Below are 24,743 nucleotides of genomic sequence, written 5' to 3' on the forward strand. Positions count from 1 at the left end.
CTACCTAGTAGGCAGTAGCCCAACAGTAAAAATACTTCTCGTGGATTAACTGAGATAAACTAGGTATAATTAAGCCTGGCTGCGTAAGGCAGCGATACGGAGCGTGGAAAGGACGCCGGTTTAAAATTGAAAACCATGCGCAGCCATGGACTTTCCATCGTCACCCATAACTACCCTGTAGGGTTGGAGGTAAAATATCGCTTTTATTATTGATCTAACTTGTACCTAGCTTCGTATGATAAGTAAAGAAACGAAAAACTCCATCATATCGCGTCCGCGAGCCCGCTCACGCCTAACGCCAATAATGCTAAATTCCTCGAGACGAGATCAGAAGAAACAAGATCACGGAAGCACATCTTTCAGGATATCCTTCTGGTCTTGGGTCAAGCTGGTGGGGAACTTGACCTTGACGCGAACAATCAAATCACCACGCTCGCTGGGTTTCTTGGATATCGTCATGCCGAGCCCGGGGTATCTCTCTTCATGGCCAGGCTGGGTCGGACCCAGCTTGCGCACGCGCAAGGGCTTTCCGTCAATCGTACGCACGATGCGCTCCCAGCCGCAGAGGGCGTCTTTGAGGCTGATCTCGACGGTTGTGATGAGGTTGTCGCCTTGGCGTTTGAAGGTTGGGTGTTCTTTCTGTAGACCAGTTAGTGCCCGTCGCGCACAACACGACTGAACATTAAGGATAACTTACCTCCGTCACAATAAGATGAACATCTTGCCGTCCGCCTTCTTCTTGGTCTCCGACCCCGCGGTACTTGATCTTCGAGCCAGTGCGCAGACCCGGCTTGATATTCGCTTCCAGCGTGACATCCTGGGTGGAGCGCTTCCCACTCGCATCGAAGGTCTTGCTCTTGACGACGACCTTTTTCGTCGTACCGCTCATCAGCTCCTCCAGGGTCAGAGGGAGTTCTTTCTCGACGACGGTCGGCTCGGGCGTCGGCGCCCGCTGGGCCTTCTGGAAACCGCCGGGACCAGCACCACCGCGACTGGAACGGAAGCGAGGGCCACCACCACCGCCCATGCCACCAAACATCGACGAGAGGAAGTCGTCATCATCGAGGCCACCGCCCATGCCGCCGCTATTCTTGGCGAAGTTCCGGAAGATATCATCCGCATTGCTGAACGAGAACCCGCCCGCACCGCCTGGACCGGTGGAAAAGTGGAATGTGCGGGCACCGCCGCCGCCGGGCATATCGCCAAAGGAGAAACCGCCAGGCATACCACCACCTGCGAACGGGTTGGGGCCAGCACCGCCGGCTCCGCCGCCGGGCGAAGGTGCGGGGCCACCCCGCATGAGATAGTCGAGACCGAATTGATCATATACCTTGCGTTTTTCGGGGTCGGAGAGCACTTCGTAGGCCTGAGAAACTTCTATGGAGGCTGTCAGCTGTGGTCCACAATCAGATGGGGGAGAAGAGGAAGGGGGTATGACCTACCTTTGAATTTCTCGGCCGCTTGTGCGTTGTCTTTGTTCTTGTCGGGGTGGTATTTTAGAGCGGCCTTTCGATACGCCTTCTTGATTTCATCTTGGGAAGCATCTGGTTTGATACTGAGGGAATCGTATAACTTGGTTTCGGCAACCATTGTGGTCGATGATTAGGTATGGAAGGAGAATAAGCTGTTCAAGGGAACGAGCCAAAACCCAACACAAGCTAATTGGAAGGGATGGTGAGCATATAAGCTAAAGAGAACGGATATTCGGCCAGTACTAACTTGAGCCACAGGGCTGTGAAATGGGATCGAGGATGGATTGACCGCAGGATCTCGAATGACGTAGAAGATTCGCGGGGCAGCGGGCAGAGTATACCGGATATGGCGATGGACGAGACGATCGATCTCGAGGACGAGAAGTGAGAGAGTCGAGGAACAAAAGAATAACGGATGATGTAGACGATCAACGACAGGACCTGCGAGGACTTGAAACAGGATCGAGGATATGAGGCCGTAGGGAAGAGGAGAAGGAGCTGGTCTTGGACTAGACTTCAGGTGACGGCAATGACGTGTGACGCTTGACCGCACCCGCTGGCCAATCGAAGATTCGCGAAGATTCGACGGTGTCAGTGAGGAGACAAAGCTGGACCATATGATGCGAGCAGGGTGGTTATAGAGGGATCAGTCGAGGATTGAGGCTGTCTAGTGACGGGTGTATCCTCCATGCAGCAGCGTGTGAAGATGAGAATTGCAGGACATCAAAAGAACGACTGAGTTGGTCACGATCATCTCGAACATTCCCGATCGGGACATGGAGATTATCTAATGCCCTCTGTCCTATCCGGGTTAGCGCAGAGATAACCCCGCACGTGCAGACATCCCTTACATAATAAGGAGTTACTCCACAACTAACTAGTTAGTTACTGGAACCAGTTAACTATCAACAGCTGTATATCTCACATTCTCAACTCCGCTCATTATGTACATCTACAGCACATCATCCACCACGATGTAGTCCTTGATCACCGCCGTGCCATCCACCACGCTCTGGATCTGCTCGTTCGTGCAGTACGTCGTCAATTGGAGGACATAGCAGGTCGGGGCCGGGCTATCCGGCACGACATTCGTGATATTCCACGTCGACGACGGGCCGGTCGTGGAATACGGCTCGTCTGTCCCAGTGTCCTTCTTCCCCGTGGCGACGTCGCGGTTGAACATCACTCGGTGGAAGATCTCATACGCCGTCTCGGGCTGATACGACGGCACCTCGTGGCCCGCCTCGAAGACTCGGGAAAACGAGAAATTGCCGTACTGACGCACCATCCCGCCTACGTACGTCGCGTTCGTGCGCAGCGGCGCATATCCCGCTGCACGGAACTGCTCCGCCTCTGCATGCGGCACCAACACGCTGACCTCCTCGCCGCCGTTCCACGGGCATGCATAGTCCCGGTCGCCGTACACCAGGGCCACCTTGATGCCCGAGTCCAGAACGTACGCCAGATCATCCAGGTACCCGCGCACGTCCGACCTCGGGTAGTCCCCGACGGAGGAGAACCCTTCGTAAACGCTGTTGACCGACTGGGTGAAGTTGATCGGCACCCCCAGCGCGCCTTGCACCCAGTGCTGGTTCAGGAAACCCACGAGGTACGGTGGCGGGAAGGGGTCCGGGTCGAAGTGCGCAATATCATAGTATCCCCGCCCGGAGAATTGGGTGTACGGGCCTTCGACTTGGTTGCTGCAGTATTGATCGGCCTTCGAGCAGGCCCGGTTGACCGTCGCATTGTTGCCGAACATCTGGGGATCGCCTTCGGCAGCGAGGCGACGACACTCGAGGATCTGGTCCTTGCATCCGCCCGGCTTGCTCCAGGCCTTCATGGCATTCTCGTAGACGGTCTTGTTGATCGTCTGGATGCCGTAAGTGTTGTTGTAGGCAATCTCTGGGTACTTGGGCGACTGAACGAGGAGGTCGACGCAGCCATTGATGATACCCAGGGTGTCGAGGTTGATGTAGTGCGCATCCGCACCGGTGGACATCGTGCCCTTGCTAATCTTCTCGTTCTGCTCCTGGAAGTACGCCGTGAACGATGGGCCATACCGTCCTCCGTAAGATTCTGTCCAGATGCTCACGCGGTCATCATGCGGCTTGTACTCCGGAAACTCGGAGAACCAGGTCTGCGCAAAGTGCCAGAGAGCGCGGGCGGCGTTCTCGGTCGAGTTGACAGTGGAGGACTTGTTCAGGCTTGGGAAGGTGCCCACATTGAGGATGTTGGTCTGCTTCGGGGGCACGCCCAAGGGAAACCCGGACACGTCATAATTACCGGTGACCTGGTTGTAGGTGCCATTGGTTGGCACATCGTAGCTGAAGCCGACTTGATTCGGCTGGTCGATATAGAGCATGTTCACATAGTTGTTCCACGACCAGGGGTTGATCTCCGTGGAGTTGGAGTCCGGGTTGACCCGACAGGGCCCATTCTCCTGCAAGAGACCGATCATGGACGAGCTGCCTGGACCGCCGTTCATCCAGATGGAGAGCGGGGCATTTCTCGGGTCATTGCGGGCTTCAAAGAACCAGAAAAACGTGTTGATGGGGTAATCCTGATCTAACGAAACATCCTTGAGCGTGCCGGGAGGCAGATGGACGTAACCCGAATAGGACTTGACGCCGGGGGTCGTTTCACAGACACCGGGCTGCATATGCAATTAGATTGGGGCCCAAAATCAGCCGAGTCTGTCATACATACCTCTTTGTAAGAGATTTTGACACCTTCCTCATGCTTCGAATGAACCACCTTGAGGCCTTCGGGGGTAGGAGGGAAATACTGTCCAGCGACAGCCCCCGCTAGCCCAACGGCACTAATCACGATCGACTTGGGAGAAGGCATCTGCGAGTTTTATCTCCCGAGTCAGCTCGAACGAGGGGAGAAGGAGAAGATAACCCGGAGGTTCTCCCCAGGGTCCCCGGGGTGTTTATGAGATTCAGGGGAGCTGATTTCCCAAGGCACATGGAGCCGTTATTGGCCCATTAGACCGACGATCGATGTAACAATCCGGCCGGACTAACAGTGGGGAGCAGAAGATCAGGGGAGGTCATTGGGTGGAGAAGTGATGATTGTGGGATGATGATACATCGTCAGCACGGGCTAATGCGGAGTTTGGAAAGGAACTAAGTTTGCTTTGTCTGACTTCGCTGTTACGCTTAATTGTGGCATTGATGCCGATAAGCCACATCATAGACTGGTGGCCACTATGCAATGCTTCGATGCTGTTCCTGTGTCCCTCCGGTCGGAAACTAAGTTGATATTAATTTAAATCGATATCTACGTAAAACTCCACGAGGGGTGCGTATTCAGCATGAGATGGTAGCTGAGGGAGTCGTTGGCGGGCGACATTACCTCGGTAGAATGATATATATAGTAGGGTTAAGACAAACCTGGGTTCATTGAGAGAGTTTATTCTGCCTTCCGCTTTTAGTTTAGTCTTGACTCGGCCGCCAGATTGTATTCAAAGCTTCAGATGAAGACAAATCGCACTTGAAGACCTGTACCGAAACCTTTGGGGAGAACATCTTCAGTCATCCGCAAGCCAGTTTGAATGGTTAGATAACCTGCGCATGGGAAGCCTGTCTGATACAGTAAACTGCATCAATGTTTTGCAGCTAAATCAGTAGACACATTGTTGGTCATTGGCTAGATATCAATCGCAAATTACAATTTGGGAAGCGGTGTTATGAACAGCAGGCGCAGATGATAGTGTTCTGTGTATCAAGAGGGAAGTGGGCAAAGACGAAGAGAAAGAGAAAGGGCAGGGGGCGTTAGGGTCTCTGTCGCCTAATGCATTTTGATTTGCTCGTATCTTGTTGGTCTTTGATAACAGAATGTAAACTTATGAGATAGAGAATAGAGAACTAAAAAAAAAAAAGACTAAAAAATATAAAAGTTAAGATTCTAAGAAAATTACGGAAAAGCAGATGTCGTGCGAGGAAAATATGGCTTCATCTATAGAATAGCCAACCAAATATATAGCAAGATTAGAAAAATTAGAAGCAGGAGGCTCTCACACCCGGAGATACTATCTGTTTCAACTCACGGCGGACTTGAAATAAATATCACTTGTGAAGGGCCATCTTATGGCAAGGATATTTAGGAGTATCATAAAGAGCCTATGATCTACTCGTGCTGGTCTATCGGTATGCCCGTATTGCCGTCTGTCAGAATACCAAATTATTATTTCAGTCACTAAATCAAACGGATATAATGCATCGAGTCCAGACAACTCATCCTGTACACATAGGCCCCTGCCAACCGAAAGACCAGACGCCCAGGTATACCATGCCCAAATATTTCCAAACCGATCACCACGCCAACCCGCTGAACGAGAGCAATAACCACAAGAATGCATCCCAAAGGATAGGGTAACCGATACCACACATATACAAGGAATAGACAAAACTATATCAGTGAGAAATATATACAGGCAAAAAGAAAATGGTACGGCGGGAAGGAATGGAATCATGTCCAAGGTAAGAGAGAGAGGAGAGAGGGAATCAGGCGGGTTGCGGGTCCATAGCGGTGTGGGCACTCCCATGGTCCCCAACGGCTTTCGCTTGCTCGGTTTCGAGCTCGACTTTCGTCTTTTCGGACGGCGTCTCTTCCGTCTTGGACGAGGGCGTCTCGGTGGCATCCTCATCGTCCGTCTCGGCCTTGGGAGGCACGGCGTCCGATACCGAGGTGTGTTCTTTTGTGCTCAGGTCGGTGTCCGACTCGGAGTCGGACGTATGCGCGCTCGATATCGAGTGAAATTCGTCCTTGTCGAGAGCGGCATCGGCCGCTGCCTTGGAGGGTTTCTCCGCAGAGATACCCCCCGCATCGTTCTCCGGGTGGAGGGGGAGCTCGTGGAGAGCGTCGGCGGCGGAACTGGACCGTTCGGCCACAGGGGAAGAAGGAACAGAGATAGGGGAGACGGGAGCAGAGGTATCGAGCGGACGCTGGGGGTTGCGCGGGGGTAGCGCGGGAGGCGTGCGTTTGGGGATGGTGACCAGACGGGCCTTGGTGAACGTGGGCGACTGACGCTTCGGTTCGAAAGGATTAGTGGGGTGATCCGTGGACACCGGCGACGCAGAGCTACCGGCGCTGTCGCGTTTCGAGACGCGAGCGCTGCTGACCTCGTGGATCTCGACGTCTTCGTAGTCGTCGTATCCGTCGTCCAGGCCAGCCTCATTGCCCGAGACGTAGCTCTCCTTGCGCTCCGGGATGACGGTTTCCCAGCGGTTCTCCTCGTTGTCCCACGGGTTGGCCAGGTAATCCCGATTGCTTCGGGATGAGGCGCGGCTGATGGAAGTCGGGGCGGTCATGGGTCCGTCGTCCGTTTGCGTGCCGCGGTCCATGCTGACGTAGCTCTGCACGCTCTGGCGCCAGCTGTTGCGCGGAGAACTGTCGAGACTGCGGCGGAACGTCGCATAGACGGGGCTACTCGGGTTGGGGCGGAACTCGAATATTTCTATCGGGGGCCGGGCTTTGGTACCGGCCTCTCGGATGAAGAGGCCTTCTGCTTCCAAGGCCTTGACGCCGTATGGATCTGGGTCATCTGCTGCGGGGATGCCGAATGTCTGCGCTGACAATGCCTGGGCATCAATGTCCCCGGGCGTCTCGCCCTGCGAGACCACCCAGTCCTCGTCTACGTCGGAATCGCCTTGTGCTGACTTGACGGTCTGAATGAGGGTTTTGATGGAGGCAGGAGGATGTTTCGCCTTCCCCGCGAGGATGTCCACGACGGAGATGCGTTCGCCGAAAAAGCGCTCGTTCTCGTCGGTGCGCTCAATGACGATGGTGCCATCGATCTGGACACCGGCATAGAGGCCACGGCTCTTCATGTAGGTCCAGATGGGGGCCTGGCGCTTGTGGACCTCGGACTCGAGGACACCACCCATGCCGAAGGGCCCAGCGGATGCGCTGACCTCGCCGCCCACCGTACATCGAACCTTCTTGAAGGCTTCGAGCGCCTCATATGTGTTGATGACAAGAACGCAGTCGTAGACATCGACGCCGGCGAGGAAGCCCACGCCGGCAGTATGCATCATGATGCCGGAGGGAGGACTCCATTCGCCGGTTTCGGGGATCCGACCAAGAAGCACACCACTTCCGCCTGAACCGCTCACCCACAGGCCGGTTCGCATGGTGGTGAAGATGGCGAGCCCTTTGGCGCGGCGAATGACCTCGGTGGGGATCTTCTTCAGTACTCGTTGCTTACCCTTGGGACGGCTGATCTTCCCATTCGGATCCACGACTTCCTCCTCGACCTCTTCATTTGCGTAGAAGCCATCCTTGCAGAAGCTCCGGAGGATGCGCGCGGCCTTTTCGTTTTCTCGTTCGAGGTTCATGGGCCAGAAGGCCTCGGCGCCAACGCGATAAGATAACCGGTTGACGGGGCCTTCGAGCTTGTCGAGGGTATTCCATGCCTTGTCGAAACCTTTCTTGGAGGTTCCTTTGGTGCGTTCCCAAAATGAGGGAGCCATGATGATGACGTTTGTGCGCAGCAGACGTCAGACAGGACGGGAGTCCCGAAATTGGGGGTGGGAGCACACCGCGATCTATAAGGATAGGGACGACGGAGGCACGACGAGAACAGCGACCATGTGACGTACGGAAGGGTCCTTGATTCCCTAATGCGACGACAGAGTGGACAGCAAACGGGAAGAAGCAGGGATGCTGACACAGCCGAGGAATGCGTGCTAGAGAGCACTGGAATGTAACTCAAACGGGAGAAATGGGACGGCTGGACGAGTCAAAACAGGCAAACGCGGTGGAAGTCATATATCGGGACGATCGACTGGAGCCTGGAGAGTATATAACAGCAGTCAGCACGACAAGGCTCTGTTGCTCCGTGATATCCGTGTTCGAGACCGGCGGGGAAGGGCAGCATGCGCCATCGCAGAGTGGCGATCAAATCATCCCGAGTGACGGCAGAGGGGAAACCATGGAACGGGGGAACTCGGGCAGAATACTGATACGGACCTTTGAAGCCGACAGGAGAGGGACATGAGGGATTTTGATGTTTTTTTCTTTGACCTTTTAGGGCTCGAGGAAGACGTCGTATATATCTAGTGTGGGTGGGAATGAGGGGAGGGCGCAAGGGTGTCAAGGGAGATGGGAGAGGCGAACTATGAGATGATCACCGGAACTAGGAATTAATATTAAACTGATAGCGGAGAAATCGAATCGAAAAAGAAAAGAATAGATGAAGAAGAATGACTGCCGGCTGAAGACGGCTGGATCGGAAGAGCTGGCGTTCTTATAGATGGAGTGGATCGTGGCTGAGAAAAATGCCATTCTTTGGAGTAAGACGTAGTAATCATAATATTATTATTTCCGAGCATGATATTCTGCCGACAACGATATTTATTTGTTTTTGTCAAGAGTAAAGCATAAAGATGTCTACTGCGTGTATAGATGCCATCATCGCGTCATGATCGGCATTCGCTCACATCATCGTCTTCACACTACTCATACTACTCGTACTGAGTCTACCTCGACTCATACTATCTATTTTGTACTCATAGAACACGCAGGACGTCTCCAACAATCCAACTGATCTGGGAAAACTCTTCCAGATCCGATCTGCATGATCCACTACCGCCGTTATCATCAACCTGGAACGTCCTTCATCACCCGAACCAAACAATTGCTTCTCGGCCACGAAATCCTCTCTCGCTCTCCAAAACAACAACACCCCAGATTAACTCGGGATAAAAATGCTTCTAAGATCACCACGATGATCTTGTTTCCCCCTCTCATCCCTACATTCGTTCTTGAAACCCTGATTCAGAATCCCCTCTCGTCGGTGGACGTATCAAGTCTGCCGCAGGTGACAGCTCCAATTCTCCAGCCACGCCCAGGACTTCTCTCCCGACGTCCTCGAACACTTGTAGGATGGATTGTCCGGTTAGTCTCCCTCAGATCCGACCCAACCCAGTCCCCCGGGCCTTGATCCTTCATCAGCCGAGCCCCTGTAATCAAATCAAATTAAACCGGGGGGCCATGATCGCCCGCTTGCCTTCCCCATTCTCCTTCCGTTATAATGACTTGTCCGAAGGGGTTCAAAGGGATGCATACGAAGTACAGTAGACTTTCGATAGTTCGGAGGATTTTAGCCAGTCTCTTCTCACCCTCCTCAGAGCTTCCGTCGTCATGGTGAGTTGTTGAGAGGGGTTCGTACTACCCGTTCGCGCATCTGGCATCAGAAGTCTACCAACCAGCTTGTCCCTGGTTCAGGGCCATGCGTTGGCGGTGTCTGCATTTGAGGTTTCTCGGAGGTCGAGCTCTGCGATTTGAAATCTTCCTGGCACTAGCCACGGTTGTGTCAGCTGGCGCTGAACTGTCCGTCCCGACCGACGTACGTACGATGCACCACATGGAAGAATCTAACCCCAAGAACTGTCCATGCAGACGGTTAATTCTCCTTGGAGATGTCCAATGTGATATTCCTTGACACGTAGCTGTATCACGTCGTATCCACCGTCATCCACGAGATGTCAACCTGCCACGAACCGGGACAAACTTCAAAACCATGAAGACTCCGACGGAGTACGGCGTAGGGACGAAATCCCTCGAGATCGAGGTCGACCTTGTCCTGATCGATATTGACATGCAGATGCCCCTGCAGAATCCCGCCCTGTCCATTCTACCTGACACGCTGCGTCGGCAAATCAACAGCTCGCATGCCCGATGCCGCCAACAGCGCGAGTCGATCCTACTATAAACCCCAGCCCAAAAGAACATTCACCCAAGATCTAGATCTGCGCCGAAAACCCAAGTAAATTAATCCAGCACTATCAATAGCCTCGTTCAGCTCTCAATCTCGACCCTGAGTCATGTCCTTCGTCCGTACGCATCGTGGACACCCCCGAACAGGGTATAGACACTCCCAGTCCCCGTCGCAACCGCTCGATCTCTCATATGTACTGCGTAGGTCCCTACTAGGTAGTTCGCGATGGCGTTCCCACGAGAGCGGCTAGCAGCGCCACGCTTGGTTCATGGGAAATGTTGACCTGTCGAGTTTCACGCGTACCAACCCTTTATGTATCCATTCTACGAATCCCGACTCGCACTAGAAACGTCTCGAACAACAGAATGTCATACATCGACCGTCCATAGATCGACAGAACTAGCTCTAATCCTACGACACTACCGAGCACCCAATGCACAAGAACATAACATATCTACCTGGCATGACAGCAGACTGGGTCTAATCGTAAACATACAATCCAATCAACTCCCCGACGGCGCCCTTCACAGCGCACCCAGCTCCTTGAGCTTGGAGATGAGTCCGTCGACGTCCTCGACCTTACCGCCGCCCTGTCGCGCGGGGGGTTCTACCAGAGTCAGCCCACGCACGCACACACCCACAAAACCAAACACAACCAGGAAAGGCCAAACTCACCGGTAACCTTCAGCGTCTTCAAGCGTCTCTGGTCATCGACGCCGAAATCGGCCAGCGTCTTCTTCTCCAGCGGCTTCTTCTTCGCCTTCATGATGTTGGGCAGACTGGCATAGCGCGGCGCGTTCAGGCGCAGATCCGTCGTGATCACCATGGGCAGCTTCGCCCGCAGGGTCTCCACGCCGCCGTCGACCTCATGCGTGACCTCGACCGTGCCCTGTTCATCGCGGACATCGACCTTGCTGGCCTGCGTGGCCTGCGGCCAGCCCAGCAGCCCCGCGAGCATCTGCCCGGTCTGGCCCTGGTCGCCGTCGATGGCCTGCTTCCCGAGCAGCACCAGGTTGATCTTCTCCTTCTGGACCACCTCCTTCAGCATCTTGGCCACCGTCAGGGGCTCCAGGCCGCCGTCGGTCTCGGGCGCGTCGACGTGGAACGCCCGGTCGGCGCCCATCGCCATGGCCGTGCGCAGCGTGTCCGCGCACTTGGCTCCGCCTGCGGAGAGCGCGAGGATGTTCTCGACCGGCACCGGACCCTTGCGTTCGCGCAGCTGCACCGCCTCTTCAATCGAGAGCTCGTCGAACGGGTTGAGCGAGTACTTCATGCCGGCGGTTTCGACGCCCGTCTGCGTCTTGTTGATGCGGGGCTTCATCTGGGTTTCGGTCAGTGCGTGCTACATTGGGTGCTGGCGGGGGAAGCTCTCGGTTGCGGTCTGTAGAGGTAGATAGGTACGCCGAGGTTGCTCCGGTGAAGGAGTCACAGGCAAAACTCACCGCATAGTCGATCACCCGTTTGACGGGGACGAGAATTCGCAAGCCGCTGGCCATTGTGTGGGGGTTCTGAAAGGAATCAAAATCAGACGATCAAGCGAGAGAGTGCTGGGACTGAGACTCGAGGGATCGTCGGAGTGAGGGAGGACGACTGGGCTAAATAGCAGGATGAAGGTCCGATCCGTCGGAGCAGAACAAGAACAAGAACGAGAAGATCCGCGGGTGAGCGCGCGCTTACCTAATGGGCGATGCGGGCCGACGTCCCCCAAGAGCCAACTGCTCCTCCGCTTCCAACCGAGGTTACCGCTTAAGTAGCCTATACGAAGTATATCCCGGGGGGATGGCGAGATATCGCCAGGAGAGTGTTCTTGGGATGGGTGCGAGGAAAGTCGTGGTTCAATTCAAGTCATATATATCATCATTATCTACTCTATATACGCTGCGTGTCCAGAGTGAACCGCTCGCATGTGACTGTGGATCACCACGTCTCCTGCTTGTATCGCCCTGTCTTCTCCATCCCCAGCAAATACTCCTCTGCCTCGTCTCGCTCGCTACGGTCGGCGTCGGCCCCCGCTCCGTTCTGGAAGGCATCGATGAGCGCTTCCCGAACTGCCTGGGGCATTCGCCCGGATGAACCGCAGACGTACGCCGATCCCGACATCTCGTGGAGGACCTTATAGAAGAGCGCTTGGTTGTCCCGGATGACGTTCTGCACGTAGACCTTGTTTTCTTGATCCCGAGAGAATGCTGTCAAGACCTGCAGTTTGATCAACCCGGCTAGCTCCTTCCAGTCATCCTCGAAGAAGTAATCCGCCGCCCGATTGCGACCCCCGTAGACGAGGACCGTGGGCCCAATCGACAGCTCAGCCCCAGCGTTCTGCGCCTTGTGCTGCTTGACAATCTCCGCTTTCTCCCACAGCATCGACCGCAACGGCGCAACACCCGTCCCGGGGCCGATCAGAACCGTGGCCCCCGTGAGTTGCCCAGCGGAGGAATTGAGTCCCCCTCGCTGAAGCTGTACGCGCAAGGTGCTCCCCGGTTGCAGCGCCGCCAGGTACTTGGTGCAGACGCCCTCGCGGATCCTGCGAATGACGGTGCGATACTTGACAATGGCAATCAGGAGCTCGAACTTTGCGCTCCCGTCGGCCGTCCGCTTCAGCTCGCCTCCGCTTGCGATGCTGAACTGCCGTCCGCGCATCACCGGGAAGACCGTCGCTGCGTGTTGCCAAGGGATCTTCACCGAGTCGAACTCGTGCAGGACCTCGAGGATGCTTCGTCGTGGCCGCGTCGTGTAATCCCAGAACTCGTCGACAAACTCCGGGTTGGTAAACTCCAGCAGGCGTTCCTTGTGCATTTCGTCATTCGTGTAATGGGCAATGTCGGAGAAGAATGCCCGCCGCGGAATGGCGCGGATGTCCAGGTAGTCTGTCAGTAGCGCACGCAGCGTCAGTCGCGGGTATGTTTCCAGACCGTGGATCGGCGGTGTGTGTGCATCTTCTACAGAATAGACACTCTCATTTGGTACAAGTGATAGTAGTTGGTCCGCCTGACCCTCCCAGCCCATCATCTGTATCAGGGTGTCGACGTCGTCCGAAAAGTTCTTCGGCGTGATGGAAATCATATCGCCGGGGACGTAATCGACGGCATCGGGGACCGTCAGAGTGATATGGCGCACATCCTGCCAGTGCTTCACCGGGGTCATGCGCTTGTTCTCGACCAGCGTCGCCGTCAAGGTATCAGGGATCGGGCGGAAATCCTGGTCTAATCGCGATGGGCGTCGCGTGTCTGCCGTAGGAGATTCCTCGTGCGTACCGGGCACAGAGTGTTCGGTCTGAGCGGGTGAATCCTCGTTCTGCAACTTGAGAACCCATTTGGGCGGTAGCTGTTCATCGTCCGGTATCGGATCCTGCCCAGGAGGCAGCGGGTATTGACCCAGGAGGTGTTTGCGGAAGTCCGTCATCCATGGGATAAATGTGCCTTCAAGACTGCGCCATCATCAGCAAGGATGAACACATAAGATGGAGGGAAGGACGCACCCCTCTGGATGTTGCTGGTCGGCTTCCCCGCAGGGGTATATCTCCGATGCGCCCAACTGCCGCAGCCGTTTATACAATTTCCGCGCCGCCCAGTTGAACCTGTACGCGTTAGCGCACCGAAACCAGGAGTATAGGGCCCTAACCAGCCTCATCTCCTACTTACTTCGGGTACGAGCTGTCGCCCAGCCCGAACGTCGCAAACTTGACCCCACTCAACAGCGTCGGCGGGAGCTTCTTCAGAAGCATGGATCTCCAGAACGTCCGCGCATTCGCTGGCAGATCCCCCTGGCCGGTGGTCGACAGCGCAAAGATCACCACCGTGTACGACCGTAGCGACTCCTACCAGAATGGTCAGCACACGCACCAATCTCTGCACAGCACACACAAACACACCAGCCGGCAATGGTCCATCTCGGACACGTGAGTCACGAATCGAAGTCGCTCGGCCAGCGCACCCAGTTCCTCGGCGACCTCCTGGGCATTGCCGGTCTCCGAGCCATAGAGCACCAGGGCAGACCGTTTCTGGGGTCCGGGGGCCTGAGTGTCTGCCATTCTGCGCATGCATACGAGGCTTCCTTGGGTTGTCGCGAGGTTTGACCGATAACAAGAAAGTTTGTGCTCCGGTGCGGGATGACATCATCTTCATGCCTGAGGCTGCACATAGTATCTAGGTACTTTATCGCGCCAGAACAGCGAACCACAACATGGATGCTTCAATTCCTAGCAGACAATCTGGATCCGCTCATGCAATCGCTCGGAAAGACAGATCATAAAACGACAAGGGTATCTCAAACATAGACCTCCTCCGTAGACCCAGCCTAGTACGTATCTTCGTCACCACCGCCGCCGCCATCGCCGAACCCATCGTCCCCAAAGTCATCCTCGCCGCCGTCGAAGTATTGCTCGGCATTGTAATCGCCGCCCATCTCGTCGTCATCGTCCTCGAAATCGCTATCCACAATCTCTTCCTCCTCCTGATCCTCGTCCCCTTCCAGGAGCTCATCATCAGGGCCGTCGTCGTCGTCGTCGTCTCCGCGAGGCCGCTTCGTATCCTCCTCCTCCTCGTCCTCATCCACCTCGAACCCACGCTTGACACCGGTGCGTGGGCCATGCGCCACAAACCCATCCAGCGACGAGCCCGGCTTGTAGCTCGGTTGAATCGTCTGCCACAGGTCATCTCGCGGGAAGAACTTCGTCACTGCAAGCATCGAGCCCCCATTAGCACTGTCCATTTCCCAAGACTCCCCCCGTCAACCCCACCAAACCAGGAACCCTAAAACATACCGTATGGTCGGCCCTTCAGATACGGCGCAGCCCGCTTCTTCTTTTGATACTTGCCCGAGTACGAGGGCATGCCGTGGAAGGGATCGAACTCGGCGCGCGCCGAGCTATCTTTCTTCGCGCTGGACGAGTCGGCCTTGAGAACGGAGTAGTAGGGCCCATCGTGAAAGCGTTCGCGGAGCTGGCGGTACAGATCGACTTGTATTTGCTCGCGGGCGGTCAACGGTCGTGCGCGGGGGACGTTGTATTTCTGCGGGTAGACGTGAGCCATGGGGATGTTGCGGGAAAGGAGGTCGGAGGAATGGAGACGACATCGTCAGAAACAAAGGACCTCATCAGAGACGTACAGGAAATAGAGGCGTAGGCGCGGTGTCGGGCTCGCCGTTGGGGTCGGCGTCCCAAGTGAATTCTGCACCGGGCAGCTTGCGGCCTTTCTTCGCGCCGAATCGGGACATCGGAGGATGCTAGGGGGGTATTATGCAATTATACGAGGATCACTGAAATGCTCTAGTTGATCAGGAAGCTTCCCCCGGGGTGAAAAGGACGAAATATGCGCGAAATGGCTGATATGCGTGAGTCACGATGAGAGGGGGAGTTGGAAGCACCGGCGAGAGAAAAAAAGTTCCGCCGCCATCGCGGCTCACCGCCTTGAGAGGGCAAGCCATTAGGGCTTGATCCACCGCCTCAATAACTTCTTACTCCTGCTCTAGAATCCATGGATGTATTCTGGTAATTAAATCGAGGTTAAATTTTAGGGTTCTGTCCTTATTCGCTTGTCCACATTATAGCCCGATAGCTTCCACGCGACTGCCGGTCTGCGGTACACTCCCCAGAGGTCCTTCATTCACCCGTTGTGCCAGTGTCCGGACAATGTCTTCGAATCCTTCCATTTCGCCGCCCACCTTCTGAAGATACTCGTACAGAGATACCAGTACTTCATACTTAGCAGTGGCAACCTTCCAGGCGGTATTTTGTACGTCACCCGCTCCGCCACCAGCAAATTCGGCCGAGGAACGCGGTGGTTTGAACAGATAGGGCAGCAACACGGTCAAGGCCGGCGGAGTGAGGACCGCCCAGACGCCTGTGGAAGGAAGCATGCCCTGTGCAGATGGCGACAGTCTCCCCAGGCCTTCTTCTGTAGGGAGCTGGTACCGGGACGTCCCAGGCACTGACGAGGCTACGTCTCCGGACAGCGTTTGCCAGTTGGCGGTAACAATGGCTTTCGTCAATGAAATAGCCGCCAGGGAGATTTCTTTCATCGCCAGAATATCCGCCATCGAAACGACATCCGTCCAGAAAGTAGGGTGATGGTTGAGATACAGAAAGTAGAGGACCCGCGCGGCCGCAGCTTCTTTGTGCCAGTCCGTAGGGGCATGGCCAGAAGTGTTCAACCCCATCGCATTATGTTCGTCCAGCTTTGAAGGACCGTGGAGAATCTTGCCGAGAGCGTCCAAGGCTTCTTTGCTGGGAGGGCTCGTCGGGAGAGCAAGAACGGGGTTCAGCCCTTGTTTAGTGGCTTCCACCAACATAACCCGGGGCAGACAGGAGAGCACGTTCAACTGTCCACTGGGGACGGGCCCATGCGCCCACTGGGCAGTTGAGATAGCCAGCGACGAAGCAATCCGCGAGAGAATCCGTTCCAGCAGGTTCTGTGGATTTAGAAGGAAGTGATTCGGATACAGTTCTGCGTACTGGGCGACATAAGCCATAATTGGACCACAAAGGTAGCTCAAGTCCACCGGGTCCAACCGAGACTCGTCCAAATAGGACTCCAGAATAGACGAGTGTACGTTATGGGAGATGAGGAAGTCAAGGGCGGGGGACGAAAAAGTGGAAGATGACTGGACGCAACTCCGCGAGGTTAAGCCCGGGGCATCAATTTCCAGAAGGTCATGGAAGAAATTCAACAGCGTCATATGCATAAGCACGTCGGTTTTGTCGACCATCTCACGCGCGGCAAACTGCAGTAGACTGCTACTTTTGTATCTCGCCTCCACCTCCGGCACCTGAGAGCGAGAGATAAGATCCCAGCGTAGGCGACCTGCTTTCACCAGAAACCCCATCAATCGGCCCTGTGCCACCGTCTTTTCGCGTTTCGGAAGGCTCCCAGGGAAGTCATCACTCAAACTGCACAAAGTGAAGAGCCGTCCGTAGACGTCTTTGTCGGAAAAAATCCTCCTCCACATCAGACCCTGACCGCCAGTACCTTCCTCGTGTTCTTGGGCCGGGCCGCCATTCTCGAGCGGACTGGCCAGATCGATCTCGAGAAGCGCCCAGATGGCATCCAGAGCAGCCTGTGCGACAGCCGTAGATGACGTTGACAGCCAGAGTTCGACAAGAGAGACCACCAGCTCGGAGTCACCCGCAACGATGGCCGCATCGCTGGGCGCTTGACCGGCCTTTCGTAGGAGGGATAAGGCGAGTAGATTGATGGGTGGCGAAGGTGCTTTGAAGCCGGCGATGAAGTCGATGGGAGGGTCGATGGAGCGCAGTTCGGAGAAGGTGAAGTAGGTAGTGGCTTTGGTACCGAGAGTTGTAACGGGCGTGGGGTCCTCTTGGAGCACCGGCAGAAGCTGTGAGATCAGCGTCAACAACGCTGCGGGGACTTTGCGATCGGTGGTTTCGGTGAGCTCTAGTTTGAGCTTGTCCAGCAGCGCGATGTCCAAACGGATCGAAGGGTCACACTGGACCTGCTGCAAATGGCGCGAGACCTCATCGTAGGTGGATGGAACCGCCATCGTGCCGTTGACAGGAGCTTGTCAGGGAGAAACTGTGATGATCGCGGCGATTGCGATGTTCGACTGCGGGGAAAGCTGACTGCTTCGGGCCAGTGCAAACCCAACAAACACCCGTCATCCGTCGACCATCATCACTATCAACCACCTCCATCTCCTCCATCCTCGCCATCTCCCCCTCTCGACATAACCCCCCTGTTGAACATGACGGAACCAAAGTCCCTCCTATCACAGAAAACGTCCGATTCTGGACTCCACATCCAGCTTCACCCCCTCGTCCTCCTCACCGTCTCCGACCACATCACCCGTCATGCAGCACGATCCCAGCGAGGCCCGATAACGGGCGCCCTCCTCGGCCAACAAGACGGCCGGACAATCACCCTCGAGCACGCTTTCGAGTGCGTCCTCACCGAGGGCGCGAACGGCGAGGTGCAGATCTCGCACGAATGGTTTGCCGAGCGAGTCAAGCAGCGTATGTGACCAACTACGGCGCCCTATCCATGCCCACTGCTGACAATGGAACCGACAACAACAGTCAAGGACGTACACAAGGCGCCTGCGCTCGACCTCGTCGGCTGGTGGGCCACCGCGCCCCTGTCCGGCCCAAACACTGACCACCTTCCCATCCACCGGCAGATCCTGCAAGACTACAACGAATCGGCGGTGTTTCTCGCCTTCCACCCGTCCCAGGTGAACGGAGCAGCGAGCAGCGGCGCAAAACTTCCCCTGACCGTATACGAGAGTGTCTACGAGGGCGAACATGTCTCGGACAGTGGCAAGACTATGCAAGTGGATGGTGAGGAGCAATCGCTCAACATCCGTTTCCGCGAGATCCCGTATTTCGTGGAGACCGGGGAGGCGGAGATGATCGGCATGGACACGGTTGCGCAGACGGCCCGGACGGGAGGCACGTTGTCCCAGACCGTAAAGAAGGAGTCCGCCAAGGAGTCGTCGTCTGCAGACACCGTGGTGTTCTCGCCGGAAGAAGAAGAACGTACGTTGGACCGACCCCCCCGCGCCGTAGTTGCGTCTGACATGGCTTGTTCCAGTGATGACTAGCTTGAACACCCGGTTAAATGCCATCCGCACGCTGGAATCCCGTATTTCGCTGATCAAATCGTACCTGTCGAGCATAGCCTCCGAGGCCGAGCAGGGAGCCTCAAAGGCGGCGCTTTCGCATCCCATCCTGCGGAACATCAACGCACTGATCTCCCATCTGTCTTTACTCTCCCCGCAGGAACAGAGTGCCTTCTCGGCGGAAGTCCTGGCGCAGAGCAACGACGTGCACCTCGTCGCGCTCCTGGGCCAGCTGAGTCAAAGCATCAACGATATGCGAGAACTCGGGAAGAGAACAGCGATTCTGGTCAATGGGAAGAGATCGGCACCGCAGGGCTCCTCACGGAGGCTCAAGTTTAACGAGCTTGGTGAAGACTTCTTTTCCCGTGAGGGTGTGGCGCACGGGTAGGGACAAGGGCGCGACTCGCATACGGCCTCGAATCTGGATACTCTTATGGCCCTAGTTAGATGGTGCATGGCATTCGGAGCGCTTGATTTGACGATTAACGACATATCCGTACGGTCTGGCGTCAGTTAAATTGTCATATTTGTATACCCCGCGTAATTTAATGAGATAACCTAAGTAACCAAACCCATCCATAGCAGCCCTCCCGGCTATGAGTGTATGTACAGTGAAGGAAACATCAAGGGTATAAAACGATCAACAAAGAGCAGAAAATAACATCAAGTACAGTACTCATTGCCACATGACACGGATGCAGCGGGTTAACCCACGTTCCGGTCGTACAGTTTTGGTCGTGGAATCTTATCTATTTGCCCTCGTTAAACCATGCAGAAACCACATCCTACCTCCGGCCGTGGTCAGCGGGCGGGGGCTGGTAGGAATCCGGCAGCGGGATGGGCGGTTGTTCCTGGAGCGTATCAGGTGGATATGGGAGAGGATGCGCGTCGTGTCGGACTAGTCCGGTCGTTTGTTGGTGTGCATCTGGGGCGGGCGACGGTACCAGGTATGGGTTGTTATGAGGCTCGTAGGGCGAATATGGCCGCGTATCATGCGGGTGCACCTCCGGCTCCAGGAGAGACGACGTGCTCATCCGGTGGTCCCAGGGGTGGTAGCGGTCATGGGCGTCGTCGTCGTACGAGGGCGGGGGCCCCATATGCGAGGGGTAGGCCGTGGGTTCGGGCTGCGCATGGGAGAGGAGCACATGGCCTTCTTCCTGGTCTTCGGGGGCGGAGCTATAGTGTCCGGTACGACCGCCGGCCATGACGTTGCCAGCGCCTTCGTAAGCAGTGGAGTTGGGGTCGGCAGGGTTGAGACCGATAGCTTCAGTAGGGGTTTGGTAGCTGGGATCGAGCATGCGCTTCTTGCGACCGACAAAGAGCCAGCGGAATGACCGGCCGATTGCTTTGACGAGGTCGACGGGGTTCAGGGCGTCGAGGAGGGCTTTGAAGCCAAAGCGGCCGCCTTGGTAGGTTCCTTTGTTGTTCTCGAGGAAGCCGCCTTTTTCGAGGGAGTATGGTTTCCAGGCGAAGGCCCAGAGGTGGAGGACGGCGAAAATGGCCATTTCGATACTGATGAGAAGGTTGGGGAGACCGACTCTGAGGTCTGACGAGTTGATTTTCTTCGTGGCCTTGATCGCACCGGAAGATTGGAGAAAAGAGATCAAACTCTTATGGGTCATTAGCGAGTACGTTCCTTGTATACGGTTTTGGTCAACGTACGGATTGCCAGAAGGAAAGGAAGATGACCAGCTTGATGGAGAGAATCTTCAAGAAGGGTCGGTATTGGGCGATGTCATCTTTGATCTGCACGTAGAATTGGATAAGACAGTACATGGCGATTGAGACGGCGATACACTCAATGACCAGGACCTGGGGAATTTAGTTAGCCCTGGTTTGGGAAATGCGACGGTCATACGCACCCAAACGTGGGAGAATGCTGGGTTGAGCGATTCTTCGCAATACAAATCGAAGTACTGGGTGACCACAGCGACGATGGTCATAAGGACACGTAGAAGACAGTATTGGAAGACACCAACCCAAATGATCTGGAACTAATATCAGCATTGAGATCTTGAACAGAGAATTTCCCCGGGCTCACGTTGAACCAAGTCAAACCACTCCGGGGCGTCCTCCAGATCCCTCGATCTCCGCCACAGCATTTCTTGAACCAATTCACCGGCATGATCCACGGCTTGGGGTCAATCCCCCGGAAGTAATCCTTCTGAGTATGCAGGTCTGGGGCGATATAATGACAGAGTAAGGAAAAGAAGGCGGAGATGGCGAAGGCTTCGTAACAGTCGCCCAGGACATCGTAGTAGACGGCCTTTTTATAGAAGAACGTGCTGAGCCATGCAACGAGGGAGTAGATCGGGACCATGAATAGGATGCGAATGATACTGGAAGAGAAACGAGATTAGCCGAGAGTGTAAGCCAGTTTGACGGAGAAGAGGAGACTGTACTGGCGTTGCTCTATCGGTTTGCTGTAATGCGTCGCATGGCACATAATCAGGTAGATAGAGACCCCGGCGGCAATGACAGCAAAGAAGCCGCCAACAATCAGGCATAGCTCATGGAACGTGATCCCATCGTCCCATAGACCAATCTCATTGACTGTAGTTTTATGAATCCCGTCAGCATGTCATTCACGAGGTGGAAAGAAATGGATTTCCCGCACTTGTCGCATCTTCTTCGGTAGTATTACAAACAGGCCACCCCATTCTCAGCACCCACAAGACCGCGAGGAGGATTAGGCGTTGGGCGCAAGGGTGATAGAGACGGAGAATAAGAGCGAGAGAGTGAGAGTGAAAGAGGGAGAGAGTGAAAGCTCCGCTATCTTATCCACTTCGTCGGTGCTGGTCCGAGCGGCGGATCTGCAGCCGCAGCCCCTGGAAGGCTCAGATGAAACCCAGTTGTTCCTTTTCGGGACGGTCCAGGGGATATCAGGGGGAGGCAAAAGAGAGTGTGTACGCGATATATGTGTGGTGAGAACCTGCCCAGGCAGAAGGATATGGATGGATGGACCCAGTGCATTGTCTGCTGCGCCTCAGGCACCCGCGATAAAAAAAGAACAAGAAACTGCGCCAAGCACCAACAAGCTCAGCGAAGCTCAACCGATCACTCAACCTCATCCGCGGTTCTGCTGCGAGATCCGAGAATAAATAAACAAACAATCACATACGGAGTCATTCATTTTACATCCCGGGCCTAATATACACATGGGAATCTCGTTGTCCACATCAGAATCGCCCTCTCCGGTCGTCCCGCCAGGAGTCTCCGAAGCCTCCGCGTCCACGACCTCGTCCGCCTCCCCGGCCTCCCCCTCGTCGACGACCCCCAAATTCCGGCCCGTTATCGACAAACAGATCCTCATCTTCAAATGAGATCCGTCGCGGTTCATCTCCTCCCCGGCGGGGAAACGCTCCTTTGCGGAGGAGATCGTCAAACCGATCGAGCCGACGATCCGCTACGCTTCGGGGGACGGGAAGATAGTAGAGTTTTGGCTTCGCGGTAGTGGACATGAACAACTCATCGAGAGGCTTGAAGCCTTGTCCGGGCTGAGGGGGTCTCTCGGGAGCAGGTTGATCACTGGGGCGTCGATCTTTCGGTGCCATATCTGCTCGGGGTCCCAGGGGTGGGGGGCGAGAAAAGTCACTTGGTTCTGGGCCACGTCCGGGAGCGCTCCGGGATCCAATTTCCTGTAGAACAGCTTCCACTCCACCATCGGTCCGGTTGTACTTCACTTCAAACCGGGGCGGGGGGCCACCGCGCTTCCGGGATGTCTCCGTGTCAACCCACTCTTGAAGCTTACCTTCTGGGATGAAATCCACAAACAGGCTTTTGCGGTTGCGTTCATTAGGCCATACCGTATTGTGAAGGGCCGCTCGAACGCGCGAAGCCGCAGAGACATTGGTAAAGCTAACAAAACAATGTGTTTTGATCGGGTCCAAATAGAAGTCCAGGATCATGTCTGCGTTTGGTGAATCGCCGGGCGGACATGCAAGGCTAACTAAATGGTTCCGGAGAGCGGCCGGCTGAAGAGGGCGCATAAGTCCGTCCACGTAGAGAGCTGCCGTAGCGGCATGCTGTGCAGGCTCCACCTCGGCTTCCATATCGACATCCCTGGGAGGAGACGCAAGGCGGGGTGGTTCGGGCTCGTTAGCAGAAAAGAGCTCTTTGAAACGAACATCTTGCTTCGACAGATGGTCCTTCTTCGCCTTGGACTCTTCGAAGGTACCCGGTTCCTGAAGTTTCTCCGCGACTGGCGCTGGGCTTTCTTCGGACTTTTCCTGGACAGATGTATCTTGCGGTGCGTTGCCATCGATCTTCACCCCATTCTTGTCTTCCGGCAAGACAACCTTGGGCCCTTCTTCCTGGGCCTTGATTTTCTTATTGGCAAGGGCTTCAGCGGTCGGGACAGGGCTCTGGCTGCGACGCTTCCGTTTTTTTTGATCCTCCAAAATTTCATCCGGCGGGAGAGGGGTCGATAATTCCGTGTTCACATCCGACGCAGGGATTGGCGCGACATTCTTAGCCGTGGGTTCGGTTACTTCCGGGCTTTCTGTATCGGCGGGGGCAGCCTGCTGCGCTGCTGCATTGGGAGCCAGCTCAACCGGTGGTGCAGAAGCGTCGGGCTGGGCCTGAGGCACTGGAGGGGCCTGGTTATCGCTAGACTGTGTGGGCTGGGCTGTGTCCGCTTCTCCCGGTGGTTCTTCCGCAGACGGTTCTGGTTGTGAAGGAGGCGCAGGCTCGGTAGGTTGGTCGGCCACTAGGGTTTGCTCGGGTTGGTGCTGTTCTTGCGAGACACTAGAATCGCGTTGTTGCGGTGGTCCTGCTTGGGCCTGGGTTGGCTCCTGCTCTTGAGTCTGGGATTCGGCGACTGGGGCTGGTTGCGAGGTCTCCTGAGCTGGCTCCTGGGCAGCAGGAGGCTCTCCATTGGTCGCGTCAGTGTCACCTGTCGAATCATCCTCCACGAGGCGGTCAATGAACTGTTGTTTGACCCTGAGACCTGTTTGCGCGATACCGCGATTCTTGAGCTCGGCCTTCAGCTCCGTAACCTTCCATTTCGAATAATCTGCCATGGTCAAGAGGATCGCGCACGCAAGACAGGTGAAATCATGAAAAATAGAAGATGTCTGGGGAGAAAATTAGACAGATGGGGTCATATCCATTGGCTCAACGATGTTCCCCCCTGCGATGTCGGGTATGGAGAGGACGAGACGAGCGACTGCTGTTGTTGCGCGCCTGGAATGATGTAGTGCGCTAGGCCCGATGGGGTTAGTCGCCCACCAGAGATCTTGCCGGATTGGGACACACCCCGGCTTAGTCAGGAGTGCCATTTTCGCCTCGTTCGGACGTCGCTTAAGCTGCCAATTTGGGTGACGGGAAAGACTTTGGACGCTCTGTGGGGTATATCAGGAATCACCTTTCTACATGCGTTGTATCGTATCTTCGCTACCATCGTCGTAGATATTGGGTAATGAGATGGGCTGAAGATAGGACATCCGCCGAGGTTCATAACGAGTGCATTAGTGTATCGCCGTTGAAGAGGTTATCGCGACCTCAACGCGGATTGCGCGCCAATGAGCTACGGATTGCGAGAATTAACCTATGCTAGATACGAACAAGCTCAGGTGGCAGACTTGGATCTAAATAATTGCGAGATGGTTTTGGTTAATGTCGATGGCTCCAAACCCCGCATGACAGATAAGGGCATATTCGGTCCCGATGCCGGCAAGATGGTGGATACTGACAGCGTCGGTCTTCTCCAAGTCATCAAGACGCACGACATGATTAGCCGCGAGGGCCCCCACTAAGCTACCGACACGATGGTGTGAACATGGCACCGTGGAGGGCTAAAGCTATACCCATCGCGTGGACCTTCCACGGTCTCGGGGGAAAACCCCATGGCACTGAAGCCCAGTGGGGGCCTAACCTGGAGAACTGGTCCACTCGGGTCTTTCATGAGCCTCTGGAGATAAGTCAAATTTTGGGGTTTAGCCTATATCGTCGGGGACTGCCGAACTCTATGGTACATT

The 24,743-nt window shown here is 55.4% G+C and overlaps 10 protein-coding genes across 10 annotated transcripts; 1 reads left to right on the forward strand and 9 right to left on the reverse strand.

Moving 5' to 3' along the window:
* Window positions 1-185: 185 nt before the first annotated feature.
* BDV59DRAFT_185231 (putative DnaJ domain protein Psi) lies at window positions 186-2,169 on the reverse strand. The gene is made up of 4 exons (XM_073690813.1): window positions 1,720-2,169; window positions 1,443-1,658; window positions 698-1,377; window positions 186-639 (listed from the first exon to the last, which is right to left on the reverse strand). Exons 2-4 carry the CDS (start codon window positions 1,588-1,590, stop codon window positions 343-345), a joined length of 1,125 nt encoding a protein of 374 aa, XP_073544848.1. The 5' UTR covers window positions 1,591-1,658; window positions 1,720-2,169; the 3' UTR covers window positions 186-342.
* On the reverse strand, window positions 2,170-4,358 carry cp1 (putative carboxypeptidase S1). The gene is made up of 2 exons (XM_073690814.1): window positions 4,179-4,358; window positions 2,170-4,125 (listed from the first exon to the last, which is right to left on the reverse strand). Exons 1-2 carry the CDS (start codon window positions 4,317-4,319, stop codon window positions 2,425-2,427), a joined length of 1,842 nt encoding a protein of 613 aa, XP_073544849.1. The 5' UTR covers window positions 4,320-4,358; the 3' UTR covers window positions 2,170-2,424.
* A 1,285-nt stretch (window positions 4,359-5,643) lies between these two features.
* Window positions 5,644-8,685, reverse strand: BDV59DRAFT_185236 (uncharacterized protein). The gene is made up of 2 exons (XM_073690815.1): window positions 8,448-8,685; window positions 5,644-8,269 (listed from the first exon to the last, which is right to left on the reverse strand). The coding sequence occupies exon 2, from the start codon at window positions 7,946-7,948 to the stop codon at window positions 5,981-5,983; it is 1,968 nt and encodes a 655-aa protein (XP_073544850.1). The 5' UTR covers window positions 7,949-8,269; window positions 8,448-8,685; the 3' UTR covers window positions 5,644-5,980.
* Window positions 8,686-9,910: 1,225 nt separating this feature from the next.
* Window positions 9,911-10,260, reverse strand: BDV59DRAFT_185239 (uncharacterized protein). Its single transcript, XM_073690816.1, has one exon. The coding sequence runs from the start codon at window positions 10,209-10,211 to the stop codon at window positions 9,951-9,953; it is 261 nt and encodes an 86-aa protein (XP_073544851.1). The 5' UTR covers window positions 10,212-10,260; the 3' UTR covers window positions 9,911-9,950.
* Window positions 10,261-10,721: 461 nt separating this feature from the next.
* Window positions 10,722-14,224, reverse strand: tah18 (NAPDH-dependent diflavin reductase; the record flags this gene model as incomplete). The annotated part of the gene is made up of 7 exons (XM_073692520.1): window positions 10,722-10,804; window positions 10,873-11,518; window positions 11,640-11,685; window positions 12,119-13,621; window positions 13,673-13,771; window positions 13,836-14,011; window positions 14,066-14,224. The coding sequence occupies 7 exons, from the start codon at window positions 14,222-14,224 to the stop codon at window positions 10,722-10,724; spliced, it is 2,712 nt and encodes a 903-aa protein (XP_073544852.1).
* A 118-nt stretch (window positions 14,225-14,342) lies between these two features.
* On the reverse strand, window positions 14,343-15,540 carry BDV59DRAFT_185243 (DNA-directed RNA polymerase III subunit C31). Its single transcript, XM_073690817.1, has 3 exons — window positions 15,301-15,540; window positions 14,957-15,203; window positions 14,343-14,870 (listed from the first exon to the last, which is right to left on the reverse strand). The coding sequence occupies exons 1-3, from the start codon at window positions 15,406-15,408 to the stop codon at window positions 14,491-14,493; spliced, it is 735 nt and encodes a 244-aa protein (XP_073544853.1). The 5' UTR covers window positions 15,409-15,540; the 3' UTR covers window positions 14,343-14,490.
* A 127-nt stretch (window positions 15,541-15,667) lies between these two features.
* On the reverse strand, window positions 15,668-17,726 carry BDV59DRAFT_185244 (uncharacterized protein). Its single transcript, XM_073690818.1, has one exon. The coding sequence runs from the start codon at window positions 17,689-17,691 to the stop codon at window positions 15,736-15,738; it is 1,956 nt and encodes a 651-aa protein (XP_073544854.1). The 5' UTR covers window positions 17,692-17,726; the 3' UTR covers window positions 15,668-15,735.
* Window positions 17,727-17,840: 114 nt separating this feature from the next.
* Window positions 17,841-19,352, forward strand: BDV59DRAFT_99585 (COP9 signalosome complex subunit 6). The gene is made up of 3 exons (XM_073697480.1): window positions 17,841-18,160; window positions 18,224-18,682; window positions 18,738-19,352. The coding sequence occupies exons 1-3, from the start codon at window positions 17,893-17,895 to the stop codon at window positions 19,151-19,153; spliced, it is 1,143 nt and encodes a 380-aa protein (XP_073544855.1). The 5' UTR covers window positions 17,841-17,892; the 3' UTR covers window positions 19,154-19,352.
* Window positions 19,218-21,684, reverse strand: BDV59DRAFT_99567 (organic solute transporter Ostalpha-domain-containing protein). Its single transcript, XM_073697479.1, has 6 exons — window positions 21,383-21,684; window positions 21,168-21,318; window positions 20,807-21,104; window positions 20,628-20,753; window positions 20,428-20,577; window positions 19,218-20,375 (listed from the first exon to the last, which is right to left on the reverse strand). Exons 1-6 carry the CDS (start codon window positions 21,423-21,425, stop codon window positions 19,551-19,553), a joined length of 1,593 nt encoding a protein of 530 aa, XP_073544856.1. The 5' UTR covers window positions 21,426-21,684; the 3' UTR covers window positions 19,218-19,550.
* A 121-nt stretch (window positions 21,685-21,805) lies between these two features.
* On the reverse strand, window positions 21,806-23,948 carry BDV59DRAFT_185247 (SAP domain protein). The gene has a single exon (XM_073690819.1). The coding sequence runs from the start codon at window positions 23,784-23,786 to the stop codon at window positions 21,945-21,947; it is 1,842 nt and encodes a 613-aa protein (XP_073544857.1). The 5' UTR covers window positions 23,787-23,948; the 3' UTR covers window positions 21,806-21,944.
* Window positions 23,949-24,743: the final 795 nt, after the last annotated feature.

Source organism: Aspergillus ambiguus (genome assembly GCF_047715705.1).
Source record: "Aspergillus ambiguus strain CBS 117.58 unplaced genomic scaffold BDV59scaffold_35, whole genome shotgun sequence".
NCBI lineage: Eukaryota > Fungi > Ascomycota > Eurotiomycetes > Eurotiales > Aspergillaceae > Aspergillus > Aspergillus ambiguus.

Bases quoted from the DNA above. Each gene is read 5' to 3' on its own strand.
- BDV59DRAFT_185239 (XM_073690816.1), bottom strand. From the start codon at position 10,211: ATGTTCTTTTGGGCTGGGGTTTATAGTAGGATCGACTCGCGCTGTTGG.
- BDV59DRAFT_99585 (XM_073697480.1), top strand. From the start codon at position 17,893: ATGACGGAACCAAAGTCCCTCCTATCACAGAAAACGTCCGATTCTGGA. The intron at 18,161-18,223 runs GTATGTGACCAA...CGACAACAACAG, and splicing joins TGCCGAGCGAGTCAAGCAGC to TCAAGGACGTACACAAGGCG. The intron at 18,683-18,737 runs GTACGTTGGACC...GGCTTGTTCCAG, and splicing joins CTCGCCGGAAGAAGAAGAAC to TGATGACTAGCTTGAACACC.
- cp1 (XM_073690814.1), bottom strand. From the start codon at position 4,319: ATGCCTTCTCCCAAGTCGATCGTGATTAGTGCCGTTGGGCTAGCGGGG. The intron at 4,126-4,178 runs GTATGTATGACA...TTGCATATGCAG, and splicing joins TCAAAATCTCTTACAAAGAG to CCCGGTGTCTGTGAAACGAC.
- BDV59DRAFT_185243 (XM_073690817.1), bottom strand. From the start codon at position 15,408: ATGTCCCGATTCGGCGCGAAGAAAGGCCGCAAGCTGCCCGGTGCAGAA. The intron at 15,204-15,300 runs GTACGTCTCTGA...GTCTACCCGCAG, and splicing joins CGCCTACGCCTCTATTTCCT to AAATACAACGTCCCCCGCGC. The intron at 14,871-14,956 runs GTATGTTTTAGG...CGATGCTTGCAG, and splicing joins TCTGAAGGGCCGACCATACG to TGACGAAGTTCTTCCCGCGA.
- BDV59DRAFT_185231 (XM_073690813.1), bottom strand. From the start codon at position 1,590: ATGGTTGCCGAAACCAAGTTATACGATTCCCTCAGTATCAAACCAGAT. The intron at 1,378-1,442 runs GTAGGTCATACC...CAGCCTCCATAG, and splicing joins AGCGGCCGAGAAATTCAAAG to AAGTTTCTCAGGCCTACGAA. The intron at 640-697 runs GTAAGTTATCCT...ACTGGTCTACAG, and splicing joins TTCATCTTATTGTGACGGAG to AAAGAACACCCAACCTTCAA.
- BDV59DRAFT_185247 (XM_073690819.1), bottom strand. From the start codon at position 23,786: ATGGCAGATTATTCGAAATGGAAGGTTACGGAGCTGAAGGCCGAGCTC.
- BDV59DRAFT_185244 (XM_073690818.1), bottom strand. From the start codon at position 17,691: ATGGCGGTTCCATCCACCTACGATGAGGTCTCGCGCCATTTGCAGCAG.
- BDV59DRAFT_99567 (XM_073697479.1), bottom strand. From the start codon at position 21,425: ATGGGGTGGCCTGTTTGTAATACTACCGAAGAAGATGCGACAA. The intron at 21,319-21,382 runs GTGCGGGAAATC...ATAAAACTACAG, and splicing joins TACCGAAGAAGATGCGACAA to TCAATGAGATTGGTCTATGG. The intron at 21,105-21,167 runs GTACAGTCTCCT...TTTCTCTTCCAG, and splicing joins AAACCGATAGAGCAACGCCA to TATCATTCGCATCCTATTCA.
- BDV59DRAFT_185236 (XM_073690815.1), bottom strand. From the start codon at position 7,948: ATGGCTCCCTCATTTTGGGAACGCACCAAAGGAACCTCCAAGAAAGGT.